Source organism: Eublepharis macularius, chromosome 7 (genome assembly GCF_028583425.1).
Source record: "Eublepharis macularius isolate TG4126 chromosome 7, MPM_Emac_v1.0, whole genome shotgun sequence".
NCBI lineage: Eukaryota > Metazoa > Chordata > Lepidosauria > Squamata > Eublepharidae > Eublepharis > Eublepharis macularius.
In genome coordinates, this window is record NC_072796.1 from 44,856,689 (window position 1) to 44,872,802 (window position 16,114).

The window sequence follows — 16,114 nt, forward strand, 5'->3', positions numbered from 1 at the left end:
ACCTTAGATATGAAGGGCAAAAGCTTACAACTTTTTGCCTACTTACCGAAGAGTAAGTCCCGCTGAACTCAGCGGGGCTTACTGTGGAGAGAGTAGGCACAGGCTGAAGCGGCAAGTCTTGCTCGCTGCGACCCACATTCTTTTTGGGGGGGGGGGCGAGGGGAGGGCGAGACATTGCTCTGCAAACCAACCCCGGGGTAAGCGGGTCGTGCTCAGTTCCGGCGCCCCCCCTCCCCCTCCCCCTCCCCCTCCGGGCCCTCGGCCAAAGCTCCCAGGGCGCTGGCAGGCTCTCCCGCTGGGACTCCTTCCGCCGTTGGCTCCGCTGCGGGAGGAGGCGTTCCTCTGCTTCCCTGTAGGGGGAGCCGAGCGGCCGCCTCGGTTTTGTTCGGCAGGAGAGGAGGAGGAGGAGCAGGTGCTGCGGCTGCCGGTTTTACCTTTACCTCCTGGAGAGGAGGAGACGGAGGCGGGCGCTGGGGCAGAGGGTTGGGCCTGCAGGTTGAGAGCCAAAGGAGGCTTCGGGGAGGCGAGGCGCCGCGAAGCCTCTTCCTTCCCGACAGCCGAGGCGATCTGCAGCCGCAAACCAGAGGGGGCAAAGGCAGAGAGGAGAAAGCGCCGCTGCTGCGCACTGGAGCCGGCTTCGGCCGGGCACGGCGGATGCGGCTCTTCCCTCCGCGCCCAGGAAGGGGGAATCGTCCTCTGGCCGAGCCCGATGTATGGCAAGCGGGCTTGGCAAGAGACCTCGAGCAGCCGGTCCCGGGAATCCCACCCGTGCGCCCCGGCTCCCCGCTGAGCAGAAGGGGACCGCTTAACTCCGACCGCCGGCGGCCGGGCTTCGCGCAGCTAGGAGGAAACACACGAAGGAAGGTTTTCCTTTTTGGCCGCGCAGGGGAAGCGGGGCTGGGGGGCGGTGAAAGAAAATGGGCGCGCCTTGACGTGTGGCGAGGCGAGAGGCAGAGATCGCGCTAGGTCGACGCGCACACCTAGGTGTGTGTCGGCGGAGTTTCCCGCAGGGCAGCCCGTCTCCTCCTCCCAACCGGCTCGGAAAGCCTCGGCTGGCGCGGCGCCGAGAGCTGCTGTCGGAACGCGCCGCGCGCCACCCCCGGCCCTCTTTATGTGAGTCTCCCCGGCTGCCTCCTCCTCCTCCTGTCGGATGGCGATAGACCGGCGCCAAGAGGAGGGTGGCGAAGGCCGGCAAGTGCCCGAAGAGAACGGCTCCTTGCCTCCCGGGGAGGCGGTCCCTGCCGCTGCAGCGACAGCCGCACCCCCTGCAGGGGGTCTGGCGGCGGAGATCCAGAGCCTGCCGCCGCCTCCCTCTCCGCCGCCGCCGCCTCTCGCCGGCTCCTGCAGCCCCCTGCTCCTGGATTACGATGGCTCAGTGCTGCCTCTCCTGGGGGGGCTGGGCGGTGGGCAGCAGAAAACCCTCGTCCTGCTCACCTGGATCCCGGCGCTGTTCATCGGCTTCAGTCAGTTCTCGGACAGCTTCCTCTTGGACCAGCCGAGCTATTGGTGCAAGGGCACGGATGGGCGAGGGAACTGGACGGGGCACCCGCATCTGCCCGCCGGCGGGCTCGCCACCAGCCACGGCTACAACCACAGCTATAGCAGAGGGATGCTGGCAGCCCCGGAGCTGCCCACGCCGGCGGGAAAGAACATCAGTCAATGCCAGTGCAGCGAACGGCATTATGCGATCACGGCCGGCCTGGAACAGAATGTAGTGAGCAAGGTAAGGAAGCCCACATGTTTACCAGGGCTTGAAGCTTTCTTGTACCGAGTCAAGCCCTTGGCAGGTCTAGCCCAGTATCGTCTCCTTTGACTGGTAGCCGTGATAACCGAGGTCTGTGAAGGTGGCAGTGCCAGAGGTTGAAATGGGGACCTTCCGACCTTCCGCAGCCCAAATATGTGCTGTACCACTGAGGTTGGTGTATGGGAATGTGAGAGACTTTATCGATCTGTTTCCATTGCAGGGCTGCAAAGGTCATCTAATTTTGGGTCTCCTTGGTGGCACATGGTTTAATTTCAGCCAGGGCTGGGTTCCCTGAACCCCTTGTCAATACCAGGTCTGGGGACTGATTTAAATAACAGAACTGTCTAAAAGCCCTTTCCAGTCCTCACTTAAAAGAGTGATTAAATTACAGAATTTGCTACAGTGGATGTAGTGATGGCTACAGGCATAGATAGCTTTAAAAGGGGACCGGACAGATTTATGGGGGAGAGGGCCATTGATGTGTACTAGCTACCATGACTAAACTGAAACCTCCATGTTCAGAGGCATAAACCTCTGAATATCAGTGCTAGGAGGAAACATCAAAGGAAGGCCTTGGACTCTGTGCACTATTCGTTGGCCCTCTAGGGCCATTGGTTGGTCATTGGATGAGACACAATGCTGGACTAGGTGGACCACAGGTCTGTTCAACCTCTTATGGTGGAGAAGCGACATGTTTGGGTGCTGAACAGGAGAAGGCACATCGAATAGTAAGCAAAGTAGGTGGACAAGCATTGACAGGGATATGTGCATACTTTGTGCATACTTATGCAGTGTATTGGCTAAAGATTTTTTTTTAAAAGGCTTATTACATAAACTGTCTCATGAGAATTTTGGCGGTATCCACTGGGGAGGGGGTTACATCTGTGGGAATACGCTTTATGTGTTTTTACCTTGTTGTTGCTTTGTTAGCTACCTTGAGTCCAAATCAATGAGGTATAATAAATATTTTAAATAACTAAATAATAAAGGAAAGCTAGGTGCCTTTTTCTTTGCTTTAATAGCATATTTGCAAATGCTGGAAAATTATATTGTAGACTTGCTACTAAACAATAGAACTGTAGCTAATTCTGTAAGGTTTATTCTAAAGGGTGTGCCTTACGATGTACAGACATAAGTGCCTGCACAGATTGAAATATACTTCCCACCCCACCCCCAACCCACCAACAGGGAGGACTGTGATGTCACATGAGGATATCCAAAGGTCTACTTTCTAGAGAGGCAATGTGCTTTCTCTCTGTCCTGTTTGCAGCTCTTGGCATGTTTTCAGTCCATAAGAGGGCAACATCTATTTTTGTGGTCTTTTTACAACTCCTGGTGATCCAGGTTTGAATCTTAATACAAGGAGATGCTGATCTACACCTCCTTTCCGTCACAGATCAGCAGTACCTGATCCATGTTTGACAGATGTTTATGGTAAGAAGATGTTTCTGTCCTCCCTCTCTGCCAGTATTGCAGGCTTCAGAAACCTTATCTCCTTCCTTGATGTATGTTTCAGTGTTCTTGTAGATGTGGATTCCGTTTGTCTATATTTCTCAAGCAACAGATAGAGTTATTACCTATTCATTTGATAGTTCAATAATGGATTACCTGCTGTAGAGTGAGCCTCTTCCTATTAGGTAGGTTAAGTGTTTGTCAATGAGAGGCAAGTTGGTGCATGATTAATTTAAAATGTGAGAAAATTAGCATGATTAAAAGAGCTCTGAGCTACTGGGCAGATTCTGAGCTGATGTATTAGGGATGCTCATGTTTTTGTATCCTGTGTTTTGAGAGGAATTCTTAATGTGTTGCCATCTGGGCTCATGAGATGTGCAGAACTTCTAGCATTGCCAGTTTTTCCTTTCCTGTTCTGTGACACTGAAACAGTAGGTTGAGGAGCTCAATATATTGCTTTATTTACTTACAAACAATTGCCTCCAAGGTGACTAACAATTAAAACATGGCATTATAGGAATACGTCATAAAACCAGAACAAAAATAAATACATTATTTATTAAAATATTTATATCCCACTTTTCTTCTCTCCTCACGCAACAACAATTAGAACATAAGGCAGGAAGGAGGGAATCATTGAGGGAATGCCAAACAATCTGAAAAAAGTCTTCATTTGTTGGCAGAAGACAGGGATAGACAATATTATGAGTAGGCGCCATTACAAGGTTTCTGCTTGCTTTTGACTTGCAGCTTGCCAAGGAATATGTGAGAGGAGCACCTTCAGAAGCACTTTTGAGCAAAAGAGGCCCAAGAATTCTGAAATCCTATGTACTGTTACACCTACCTTAGCCTACAGTGTTAAATGGACTTAGAAGGGTGTAACTCCTCTTAGGATTGCAGTGTTAAAGAGATTGCATGTTGGGTGAGTTTTGCAACATCTTTAACAGAGGTGTCATTTGTGAAACATCTGGATCCTCCCTCTGAGCCATTTCATCCATGACATTTTCCTCCTACACTCTGATTTAGAAGAAACTCTTTCTCTGTTACTTTAGGTGGGTTGGGAAACGCATACAGCAGCTTCCTAACTTTGTGGTAATATAAATTGCACTGTTCCTCACATGTGCTGTGTATTTGGCTTTTTCCTACATGAGCTGATCTCCACAAAGAAAGAACTTCAGGTGTATGTGAAGCCAGCCTGGCTCACTTTTGTAAGAACATAAGAAAACATCTGGGTTAGACCAACAGCCTACTATTCCAGCATCCGTTTCCCATAGTGGCCAACTAAATGCCTTTCCCTTCAGTCTTTTCCCTCCATTGGAAGTAATACTTCTTCCTCTCATCACCCGTGCTGGAAAACATATTTCTGCCCTGGAGGTTTGGCATGGATTTGGGGGATAGGCCTTTAGTTTTCAGTTGAAACAGGAGAATGGAAGCTGCTCGGCTGTGTAGGTATGTAGCTGTTGAAATATTTGCCATACCTTTTCTGTGGCAGCATTTTTTCTGCAATGGAAAAATTAAATCAAATTAAAATTAAGTTAAATCATATTCAAATCAAATTAAAACAGGGTCATCAATAGGCATAACGTAACTTGAAAACTTAGTCTTCTGTTTATTGTGGGAGGTGGGGGGCTGAGACATATTTGCTATGCTCTCTTAAGTCTATAGTCTGTTGATTCAAGAGTTCTGTGGAGTGAAGGTGTTGTGGATTGTCACCACCCTTCAGGCAGACAATAGTTCTTAAGATTAAGACCTATGAAAGAGATTTGAGAGGCTTCTGCTTCGCATGACTCTGGCTTCACATTTCTTTTGTCCTGCTTGCTCCTCTTGGTCAAACGGGTTTTGCAAGTTTTATCAAAGTGGGGTGAAGGCAGACATCCTGAGCAGCAGGCTGCTCTTTCAAACAATCATCTTCCTCCATCCTAAATCTGTGGTAATAAACAGACTAGGAAGATAGTTGATGAAGGCAAAAAGCTAGAAATGCAGAAATTGTGCTATGCAAAGGAAAGGAAAGATATACAGTATAAACCCTATCCATGCTTCCTAATTAGGGCCCAATGAGGTCATAGGATTGCCATCCCAGGCCCCCTGTGAGCAGGGGTCATTTCGTAGAAAAAGAGCAGGAGGAACTCATTAGCATAACTCATTAGCATAACTCATCAGTATATGCCACACCCCTTGCCATCACCGGAAGTATGTCATTAGCATAACTGATTTGCATATGCCACACCCCCTGACATCACCTATCCTGGCTGTTTTGGACCCAGTTCTGGCCATTCAGGACTGAAATTGGGCCCAAAATGGCAAAAAGTGGCTGAAAATGGCCGAAAAGGGGCCCAAAATGGTCAGGATCGGGCTGCTGCTGAGTGGGAGAGTGATCCACCACCCCTCAGAGGCCCGATCCAGGCCGTTTCGGCCCCAATCCAGCCTGAAACAGGCCCAAAATGGACGAGAGTCCGGTAGGCAGGGCCACCTGACATGTGACCTCTTTGGGGAACTGCCGGAACTGCGTTCCTGTGTGTTCCCCCTCAAAATGAGCCCTGCCTGTGAATGATATTCACTCTCATATGAATAAACTGTTACATACATAGTTAACACATTTACTAGTAGGCAGTGCCGTTCTAGGCAGAGTTACGCCCTTCTAAATCCAACAGACTTGAAAGGTTATAGAAGGGTGCAACTCTGTTTAGTATTGCGTGCATATGAAATCACCTTTTGCAGATGACTTCAGTTTAATTTACCCTAATATTGAAGGGCTGTTTTGTCTTGGCGGCCTTCCCAACTTTATCTTAGTAAACAACTGTCGTGCAAAGTGAAACTGTTACATCATTATTGTAGTTCCCTTAATCCCAAACCCCAACGTTTAGCAAACCGTTTCCTCCTGGGAACTGTATGTTTGGATTAACTGTGCTGCTAAGTAGGCAGGCAGAAACAAGTGACACTTGTCTTTTCTTGCCATTTATGCTTTCTTGTGATTTACTGAAAATCATTTCAGCTTTTCTTTAATGTGTGTAAAGGATCCATCATGCCTTTAAAAAAAAAAAAAGTAAAATGGTGTACAAAACAGAACATCTTGACAGGTTCACAGCCACAAGGGCACTGAAACACCAAAATGGCTTGATGTAGACATAACATTCCTGATCACTTAACAGCTGAGGACCAAGCTAGAATTGACGAGTTACCCTTGAATGGCAAGTGAACAGACTCCCTCATATGTAGTCCTCCCTGTTCACTTATGCTCCACTTGCACTCCACTCAGTCACTAAGTGAACAGGGAGGAATACATGTGAGTCTGTTCACTTGCCGTTCAAGTGTAACTCGTCACTTCTAGCTTGGCCCTATGATACAGCCTCAGGGGACCCGTTTTTTTTCCTACCCCATTCCTCTCCAGTGGCAAATCTCCTCTTCCTTCTTTTGTCTGTGTTAACTAGGGTGTAGTGTTATTTCTGGATGCTAACCTTTGTTAACACTGTGACTGCTTGTTAACACCACTTGTGATATTCCATGAGTGAATGGTTGGAATTTGTCTCACTGTATTACCAAGATCAGCTGCCCATCCCCCTAAGACTCTTTAAGCTTCAAGGCATAATAATTTTATTTAAATCAGAGAAAATAAGACATAAGGCTGTACTTTCTCCAGAAGCCATCATATTCCAATAGCCAATCAATAGTATCCAGTACTTTACAAATCTATTATTTTGATTGCCCTTTCCTTCCCCCTTACAATAAATTAGCTTTGTTAACAATGCCATATTCCAGACGTGTCTATCAATGGTGAGATTACAGACTTCCATTTTGTGGCGATACACATACTTGCAGCTATTACTGGGTCTGTGACCAATTTTATTTCATCTGTTCTTGCTCATTTTTAAGATAGCCTACCTAATAGCACCAGTTTCAGGGTTCTCAATATTACATATTAATATTGCATGTAGGGGTCTTCTTTGTTGCTTAAAGCAGTGGCCCTTTAAATCCTGAACTCACTTTTATTGTCCAGGTGGCAACATAGGACCCAGTCAGCTGTGATCACATGACAGGAAGCCATATGACATCAAGGTCATGTGACCGGAAAATAAAGTGCCAGGGTTGTGACCTCACTTGTTGCATGCACTTAGAACTGGAGGACTGACTGGTGGGGTAGCCTGGCTGGAGAAAGAGAAAGAAGGCAAGGCAGAGCTTTGGTAGAGCCGGTAAGGTTGCCAGGGTTCCTACTATAGTGGGGGACTGAGCACTGGTAGGAGAGAATTTTAAAAAAATCACTGTTGACCCAGTGTGATGTCACTCCAGGGAAAATCCCAGAAGTGACATTAAAAATTGCTGGAAACTATGGTTTTCCCAAGTCAAGTCACACTGTCACTGATGGTGCTGCCCATTCTCCTTCTCAACTCCTATTGGTTGTCAAGACTAGACATGGGCACAAACCACAAAAAAACCGAACCATGAGATTCGTGGTTCATGGGTTTTCACAAACCACAAACTGGCACAAGTTCATGAACCAGTTTGTGGTTTGTGGTCCGTGGGGTTTAAATGCCCCTTTCTGGCCGCTTAGCAGCAGCAGGGAAAAGAGCATTTGACAGTTTAAAGGGCCCTTTCCTGCCTTGCAAGGGGCAGGTCCCTTTAAACGGCCCAAACCCCAGCCCCAGTCCCACACTTACCCTGCCCAGCCGCCCTGTGGGCCCATGATGTTATCCCCCTCCTCCTGTGAGGGCGGGAAGGCTGTTTTTGGCCTCCTCCGCCGCTCTGCGGGCCCATGCAGCAGTGGAAGAGGCCAAAAACGGCCTTCCTGCCCCTCGCTTGCAAGCGGCAGGTCCCTTTAAACTATCAGCTGGAAGGCCATTTAAACTATCAGCTGGGGAAATGGCCATTTAAACTGCCCCTTTAATACGAACCAAACGAACCAGTAGACAAGTTTGTGGAAGTTCGTGGAAATGAGCTTCCACGAACCACTGGTTCACGAACCATGAACCGGGCTGGTTCATGGGGTTTTTTTGGTTTGTATTTGGGTTCGTGCCCATCTCTAGTCAAGACATGCCTGGCAACCTTAGGGACAGAGCAGGGTCTGAATCTGCCTGTGCTAAAGAGGAATCTTCTCTACTACTGAATCATCTTACCTCGCCGTCTGGCTGCTCCTCCCAGAGCCAAACTACAAGAGACACCTGACACTAGTGAACACTTGTCAGCTTCCCTCAAGTTTTGATGGGAAATATAGGCAGCTTGGTGGAATCTTGGACAAGTGACAGTTGAAAATTCCATTGGACAGCAGTTGGAGAGCCAAGCTGCAAGACCAGGACGCCTACATTTCCCATCAAAACTTGAGGGAAGCTGACAAGTGTCCAACTAGTGTCAGGCATCACTTGTAGTTTGGCTCTTAGTGTGCATGCAAGGAGAAACAGTATGGCATCCTTGCTTTTTATACACATGCACACTAGCAGGTATTTCTGAAAAGAAGTGTAAAAATTGCAGCTTTTTAGGGGCTGATGACAGATCAGGCTCTGCGACCTCAGGATTGCCAGCTTTGACTTGGGGAAGTCATGAAGTTTTGGGGGTGGTGCTTGGGAAGGAGCTCAGTAGAGATGTGATAACATAAATTCCACCCTCCAAAGCAGCTATTTTCTCCAGGGGAATGGATCTACATAATCTGGAGATCAGTTGTGATTCCAGGACCACTCCAGGCCCCACCAGGTGTTGGCAATTCTGTGCAACCCACCTGATGGTTGATAACCAATGGCTTAAAGCACATTTTTGGAGGGATGGGTTTGAGCTTGGAGCATAGGTATTTTCAGGTGAGAGTCCCTCTTACCCCTACCCAGTTTGGTTGCCAGTGTCTCTACCCTCTTTCCTAATACAAAGAATGATAGTAACCATGATTAGCTTTAGCCAGGGCTTCCAGACTGTATTTTAAGCTTGGTTTCAAAAACTCTTCCTAGAAGTCATTGTGCTTTGATAGAGTGGGATGGAGATTCACAAGGGTGAGGGTCAGTGGGATGGGGAGGAAGAACACAGGCCCACAGCTATGGCTGAAGAGACTGGGAATGCAGTGTCTGCCCAGGACTATGTATCAGTAACCAAAGGTGCAGATAGGCTTGTTTGAGCAGAATGTGTGTGACATAAATGCTGAACACAGTTTAGTTACTGACACAGCTAATGCTTCTGTTATTAATATTACCAAGAGAAATAATTTTTTTATGGCAGGCCACTTCAGCTACAAGGAGCAGCCTTTTTAAAATGCCATGAGGGAGGGGGAGATAATCTATCAATTCAAACATGGAATCTTTGGAAACTTTATTGTGATGTGGCAAAATGAACTGGCCTGCTGTACTGGCGGGGGTGGGTTGGGGGGCGGAAGGACTAAGAACCTCCTTTGGACATTTTTATAGCCAAGATATCAGTCTGCTCATGTAACTTTCTTCATTATAGCATAAAAGAATTTCAGGAAAGATGAACACGGTAGGTAAAATGCAGAGTGCTCTTCCTACACACAAATATCAAATTTGTTTTCTTGCAAGAGCCCCTGCATTTTGATGGGCTAGTTGCTGTCTCTAAGGCTGCATTCAAACATCACGTTATTCTGACATTAACATGACATTGCATATGAACCTGGCTTGTGACCAAGTTCTTACATCTACCTGACTTCTCCTTCTTTATGGTGACGGGGTTTTAATGTTAACTTCAGTCATCCATGATGGGTGAATGCAGGTGTGTGGCTTAACTGGAGTGATTTTCCTTCCACTAACTGGGATCCAAGATCCCAAAACCTAGATCCCCAAAACTAATGCTCATCAAACCATTTGCTTGCATTTGTGCATTGCTGGAAATTGGAGCTAGTTTTTAAGCACCATTGCTATTATTGCACTTGTGGGAGGGTGGAAAAGAGAAGGGTCCAGGTGCGCATGCAAACCCAGCCCAAGCCAGGTCCATGCGTTTTTTAAAAAATTGAACCGCAGATGTCTAAATGCAGCCCAAGTGTGAGTTCAAGTATGCAAGCAGGACCCCCCTCCCCCCCCCCCCACACACAGACGCAATCCATTCCATTCTGGATGTTCCCAGGAATAGGATGATATGAAAACAATATGATTATAGCCACTCAAAAAATGGCTATTACAGTTGTGGGAGAACAGGAGAATTTGAGCCCAGTGGCATCTTAAGAGACCAACAAGATTTTCAGGGTGTAAGCGTTTGAGAGTCAGAGCTCTCTTCTTTAGAGCAGATACTCTTCTAGCAGAGTATCAGCGCCGTCCTAAGCCCAGTCACATCCTTCTGCAGTTTTCAAGGCAACAGACTAACAGAGGTGGTTTTCCATTGCCTGCCTCTGCAACCCTGGTCTTCTTTGGAGGTCTCCCATCCAATTACTAACCAAGGCTGAGGGTCTCACCATATGAGACAAAATACACTCGAATTACACAGGTAATTCGGGTGTGTTTTGTAATTCAAGTGTATTTGAGTGTAATTCAACTGTATTTTGTCTTGTGTGGTTTGACCCTTACACTGCTTACTTTCTGAGATCTGACAAGGTCAGGCTTGCTTGGGCTCTCCAAGTCAGGACAACTCCATTTACACTGCCCTAGTTTTCATGGAGTGTGAGTGAAACACAGATTTGATCAATAAGTACATTTTACCACATGGTCCTATACTTGGGGTCAGTAAAAAGTGTGTGTGTGTGTGTGTGTGAGAGAGAGAGAGAGAGAGAGTGCTCAGAGGCCCTGATGCTTGTATGGAGCTCTGTCTTATCTTGTCACCTGTATACGGTTATGCTGACAGAACTGAATGTCACTTTATCTGTTTTGTGTTTGGGTTACAGTACATGCTCTGGGAAATCCATTAGTGGTGTTGACATTCTATATAGCCCTTTTTCAGTCTTTACATTTTACCATTTGTACAAAGAGAACATAATACATGTGATGGGTTCTGTTATGCATGTACTGGGGCTGTAAATATGAGCATTGTACAACAAATTGGTACAAAATGCAAGAGCCTCGTGGTACAGAGTGGTAAGCTGCAGTACTGCAGCCCAAGCTCTGCTCACAACCTGAGTTCGATCCTGGTGGAAGCCAGGTTCAGGTAACCGGCTCAAGGTTGACTCAGCCTTCCATCGTTCCAAGGTCGGTAAAATGAGTACCCAGTTTCCTGGGGGTAAAGTGTAGATGACTGGGGAAGGCAATGGCAAACCACCCCGTAAAAAGTCTGCCAAAAAACCATCGTGATGTGACGTCTCCCCATGGGTCAGTAATGACTCGGTGCTTGCACAGGGGGATTACCTTTACCTTACCACAAAATGGTGATTGTGTGTATTGGAAAAATGGCAGGTTGTATGTTCTCCCCATATTTGTGACAGAACATAATGACTGAAGGCTTGCATTTTAGGCTGCTTTGAGCTATGAGGAAAGGCAAGCTATAAATGTTTTGATGAATAAATACAAATAATTTTAAAATATTTATTCTGGTTTCTGTAGCATTGGCATAAAGGTATGGTTGCCAAGTGACAGCTGGAAACACCTGGGAGAAATTGGAGGGTGGGGCTTGGTGTGTCTGCACTGGCATGGCACTGATACACATCCGATAACCCCCTCCTCCAGGCACTAATGGGCAAAGCAGCAGGATGCTGGGAAGTATCCTGCTATAGCAAAAGATCTGATATTCCTACATAAAGGGCTTTCCTTTGGCCTCACATGGGGTGGGTAACATCTAAATTATGATGAAAGAACCCCAAATACTTCTTACTTGTTTTCATTTTATTTGTATCCTGTATGTCAATATATTTATCTTCATTTTATTTATTATTTATGATCTGTCTTTCTCACTGAGACTAAAAGCAGATTATGCAGTGTTCCTCAGAACAATCAGTTGGGACGTTCAGTAAACAGTACAATAGGGCATGGATTGAAGAAAGTTGGGGAGCGGGGAGACAAGTAGAAATCTGATATAGAACTGAACCAAAACATAAGCAATGTAATATAACATATTAAATGACACAAACTCCCAGTTAGGAGCATACTTACAGCTGCAGACTGTACGCAGTGATATAGTCTACAGCCCCTGTCCCTTTATACATGCATCTTTCTGAACCATTTCCTTATAGCACAGCCCTATTACCTGTGTAAAATAGCTCTCTTGAATAATCCAGTTTTGCATAGTTTGTGGAAAGCCAGGAGAGTGGGAGCTCTCCTGACCTCGTCAGGCCATTCCATAAGGTGGAAGCCACCCCAGGTAATACATGTGTATGGGACTGCTGCTGATTATGATCATTTGCAAGGTGGACCTGCAAAAGGCCCTGTTCAGATAAGCAAAGCTGCCGTGATGGAGCATAGGGAGAAAGGCAGTCTTGTAGATGGTAGAGACCATGAAGAGCTTTGAATGTGATTGCCAAAACCTTGAATTGAGCCAGGTAATTGATGTTACCTGAAGCCAATGAAGTGATTGCAAAATGGGAGTAACATGCATGTTCCAACTAGCTCCTGATAATAATTGAGCTGCAGTGTTCACCTACTGGAGTCTCTGAGTTGACTTTGAGGGGAGTCCTTTGTAGAGTGCATTACAGTAGTCTAGTCTTGATGTTACCATGCTGTGGATTCAGGTGGCCAGTTTCTCCATGTCAAGGCAGGGGGCCAGCTTTCAAGCTGGATCCAGTATAACCCCAAGGCTCTTAACTGAGCCTGCAAAGGTCAACTGAACCCAGTGAAAGTAGGGAGCACGAAGCCTTTCAATATCTCCAGCTTCCCAACCAGCATCATTTCCATCTTGTCTGGGTTCAATTTCAATTTGTTTGCTTTCAGCCACTTGTCCACAGCTACAACCAAGTAGGAAGCTCTCCCAGTCAGACTGACCAAAAACAAATAGTGGAAACCCACAACCGGGAGTGGATACTAAAACACAATTCTCAAAGTTATTTTTTATAATTAAATAAGTGCAAGGAGCTACGTGCTAAGTACATATAAATACAGTATAAATACATTTACAATAAATATCTAAAAGACATACAAAATATCCACAATCCAATAAATACAATATTACGGCCAGCTAAATCCATAGATTGTAATGTCCACAGCATTGTCTCATTGCTTCCATTTGTTTCAAAGGCAAACATTTTCTGCCTGTAACTTCTTTGTTTTTCTGTCTAATGTGGATGAAATCGCAAGGAATTGTAACCTTCATCCAAAGAATCCTCCATGCAAGATTTCAGATAGAGAGAAGAAAGGGTCTCAATTAAAGGCAAGATGAAAATAAACAAATGGCATGTGTTCATTTATTGTGATTCTCATATGTTTTCATAATCTTAATGCTGTAGTTCTCTAACTTTATAAAGTGGGACCTACTTCTGTATTTATAGTACTTTTCTAAACCTACTATAGTCCTCCAGACCCATTTGCAAAGTAACTGAGAGCCAAGCTACAAGTGACGCCTTACACAGGTTGGACACTTGTCAGTTTACCTCAAGTTTTGATGGGAAATGTAGGCATCCTGGTTTTACAGCTTGGCTCCATTTCAGCTGCAAGACCAGGACGCCTACATTTCCCATCAAAACTTGAGGCAAGCTGACAAGTGTCCAACCTGTGTCAGGCGTCACTTGTAGTTTGGCTCTGACTGTATGCTGCTTCCTCCTCCTCCTCCTAAGTGCATGAATCTCACACTGAACTGAATTTGTATTTTATTCCCCCCAGCCCACTGTGTTCCTCTCCTTCCTTCCTGACCTCATGCAAGGGAATTGCAGCCTACTTTGGGTCATGATATACGGCTCAGGAAACTATTCATATTTTTTCCCAGTTTCTTTTATCCATTGGTTTGGAAACAAGTGCACTCCTATTTCTAATCAGCATTGATGTACGAGTTGTCTGTACAAGATTCAAGTGAAGTGCAGGGATCCTTTAAAATCATCCTTAGCACTGTTAACTTCTAGAGCTGCTGCAGCACAGTGGTTAAGTGGTTCAGCTGTGAATCAGCACTCTACTGGTTCGAATCCCACTACTACCATGAGCTCAGTAGGTGGCCTTGGGTAAGCCACTCCTCTCAGCCCCAGCTCCCCAGCTGTATTGTGGGGATAATAATAACACTAACTTGTTCACCACTCTGGGTGAGGCACTAATCTGTCTAGAAGAGTGGTATATAAGCGGAGTTGTTATTGTTATTAAATAGGGACTCTGACTTGTTTTGAAATCGTACTTCAGATCCATATGCAGCATCTCCTAATCCCAGATGTGAGCCAGACTAGATGGCCCAGCAGCCAAGGTCCATCCCTTGGCTGCTGACACCATTTTAGAAGCAGTTGTAGTTGTAAAAATTGCCTTGAGGACCTGATCCTGATTGTGCATGCGGCAGCCCCAGGATCTCTTGTTCTCTCCTGCACCTTTTTGGGTGTCAACAGCCTCCCTCTGCACCTGAAAAGGCAGGTGGAAACAATCATTTTTTGGACTGCCACTCTAAGCATGTGATCTGGATCACAGCCATGCATAATTTTTAAAGAACTACAACTGCTTCTAAAATGGTGGTGTGGGAGGTCTTCCTGGTGTCTGTATTCAGATCCAATGCCTATCATTCAATACAGGTTCAGGGGCAGCAAAGTAGCACAGCAGTTTCCTGTGGCCCACTTCCCTGGAAAATTGGTAGCAGCCAGGAGCATGCCAAGCTGAGTTTCAGAGGTGCTGCTGGTGCCACAGGAGCCACTTAACTTGAACATGCCCAGCGGTGACATTAGGGTTGCCAGTCTCCAGGTAGTGGCTGGAGATCTCCTGGAATTACAACTGGTCTCCAGGCCACAGAGATCAGTTCACCTGGAGAAAATGGCTACTTTTCGGGGTGGACTCTATGGGATTATGCCATGCCAAGGTTCTTTCTCTCTCCAAACCCCATTTTCTCCAGGTTTCACCCCCCAAATCTCCAGGAATTTCCCAACTTGGAGCTGGCAAACCTAGGTGACATTAACAACAGGCATGCCCATCTCCTGTTCCAACGCTGCTGCTAGCTGGGTTTAAGCCATGCTGCTATTTTCTGTATCTGTTGTTGCAGTGACCGGCTGAGTCTCAGCCAAATAGACCCTAATGCACTGGCAGCATTGCTGGGGCTCAGCTGGCCTGTTCCTGTCTGCCAGCAGCCATCTAGGAGAGTGGCCTACAAGGAATTTTCCCATTAAGTTCAAGGGGCCCCCAAATCGAACCTTTCCCCTCAAATTTAAGCTGTGAACAGTGGCAATTAGAGATTCAGCTTTGTACAGCTGAAATAAATAAACCAAAAAAGGCTGACATTATAATCTGAAACTGTCTGTGCATTTATTTAATCACAGGTCTAGGTTAATGTCCTGACTCCAGTTGTAATTCACAGACCATAACATGGTGATTCAATGACTCTCTAGTTCTAACTTTCAGCCTGTATTTCTTTAAAGGATCTTCCAGCAATGATATGTAGTGTTACTGTTGAAACATAAACCTACCCATATATTCTTAGCAGATGTAAAATGTTGATGGTTCTTTAATAAATAAATGTCTGCAGGCAAAGCCCTGAAAGACTACTTTGAATTACTTAGTGGAAGTTGACCCTTTCGAGGAATTTAAAAAATATAAAATAGCAAATACTACAAAGACTAAAAAATTGTAAATTACTTCATCAAGACAGAAAACAGAGCTATAGAAATCAAAACTGAGGAAAAAAGTATTACAAGGTTTAATGAAATATGAGCTAAATATTGAGCAAGCTTTGACCATCTTAAAAAAAGAGCCCCGTGGCACAGAGTGGTAAGCTGCAGTACTGCAGCCCAAGCTCTGCTCACGATCTTGAGTTAGATCCTGGCGGAAGCTGGGTTCAGGTAGCCGGCTCAAGGTTGATTCAGCTTTCCATCCTTCCAAGGTCGGTAAAATGAATACCCAGTTTCCTGGTGGTAAAGTGTAGATGATTGGAGAAGGCAATAGCAAACAACCCCATTAAAAAAAGTCTGCC

The 16,114-nt window shown here is 46.0% G+C and overlaps 1 protein-coding gene across 2 annotated transcripts in view; it reads left to right on the plus strand.

The window, feature by feature from the left end:
* The first annotated feature begins 950 nt into the window (after window positions 1–950).
* SLC22A23 (solute carrier family 22 member 23) overlaps window positions 951–16,114 on the plus strand; it is a 157,130-nt gene continuing 141,966 nt past the window's right edge. For both annotated transcript variants that reach the window (XM_054984725.1, XM_054984726.1), the window contains exon 1: window positions 951–1,723. In XM_054984725.1, the coding sequence (XP_054840700.1) occupies window positions 1,151–1,723 (573 nt within the window). In that variant the 5' untranslated portion in view covers window positions 951–1,150. The remainder of the gene's footprint in view (window positions 1,724–16,114) is intronic.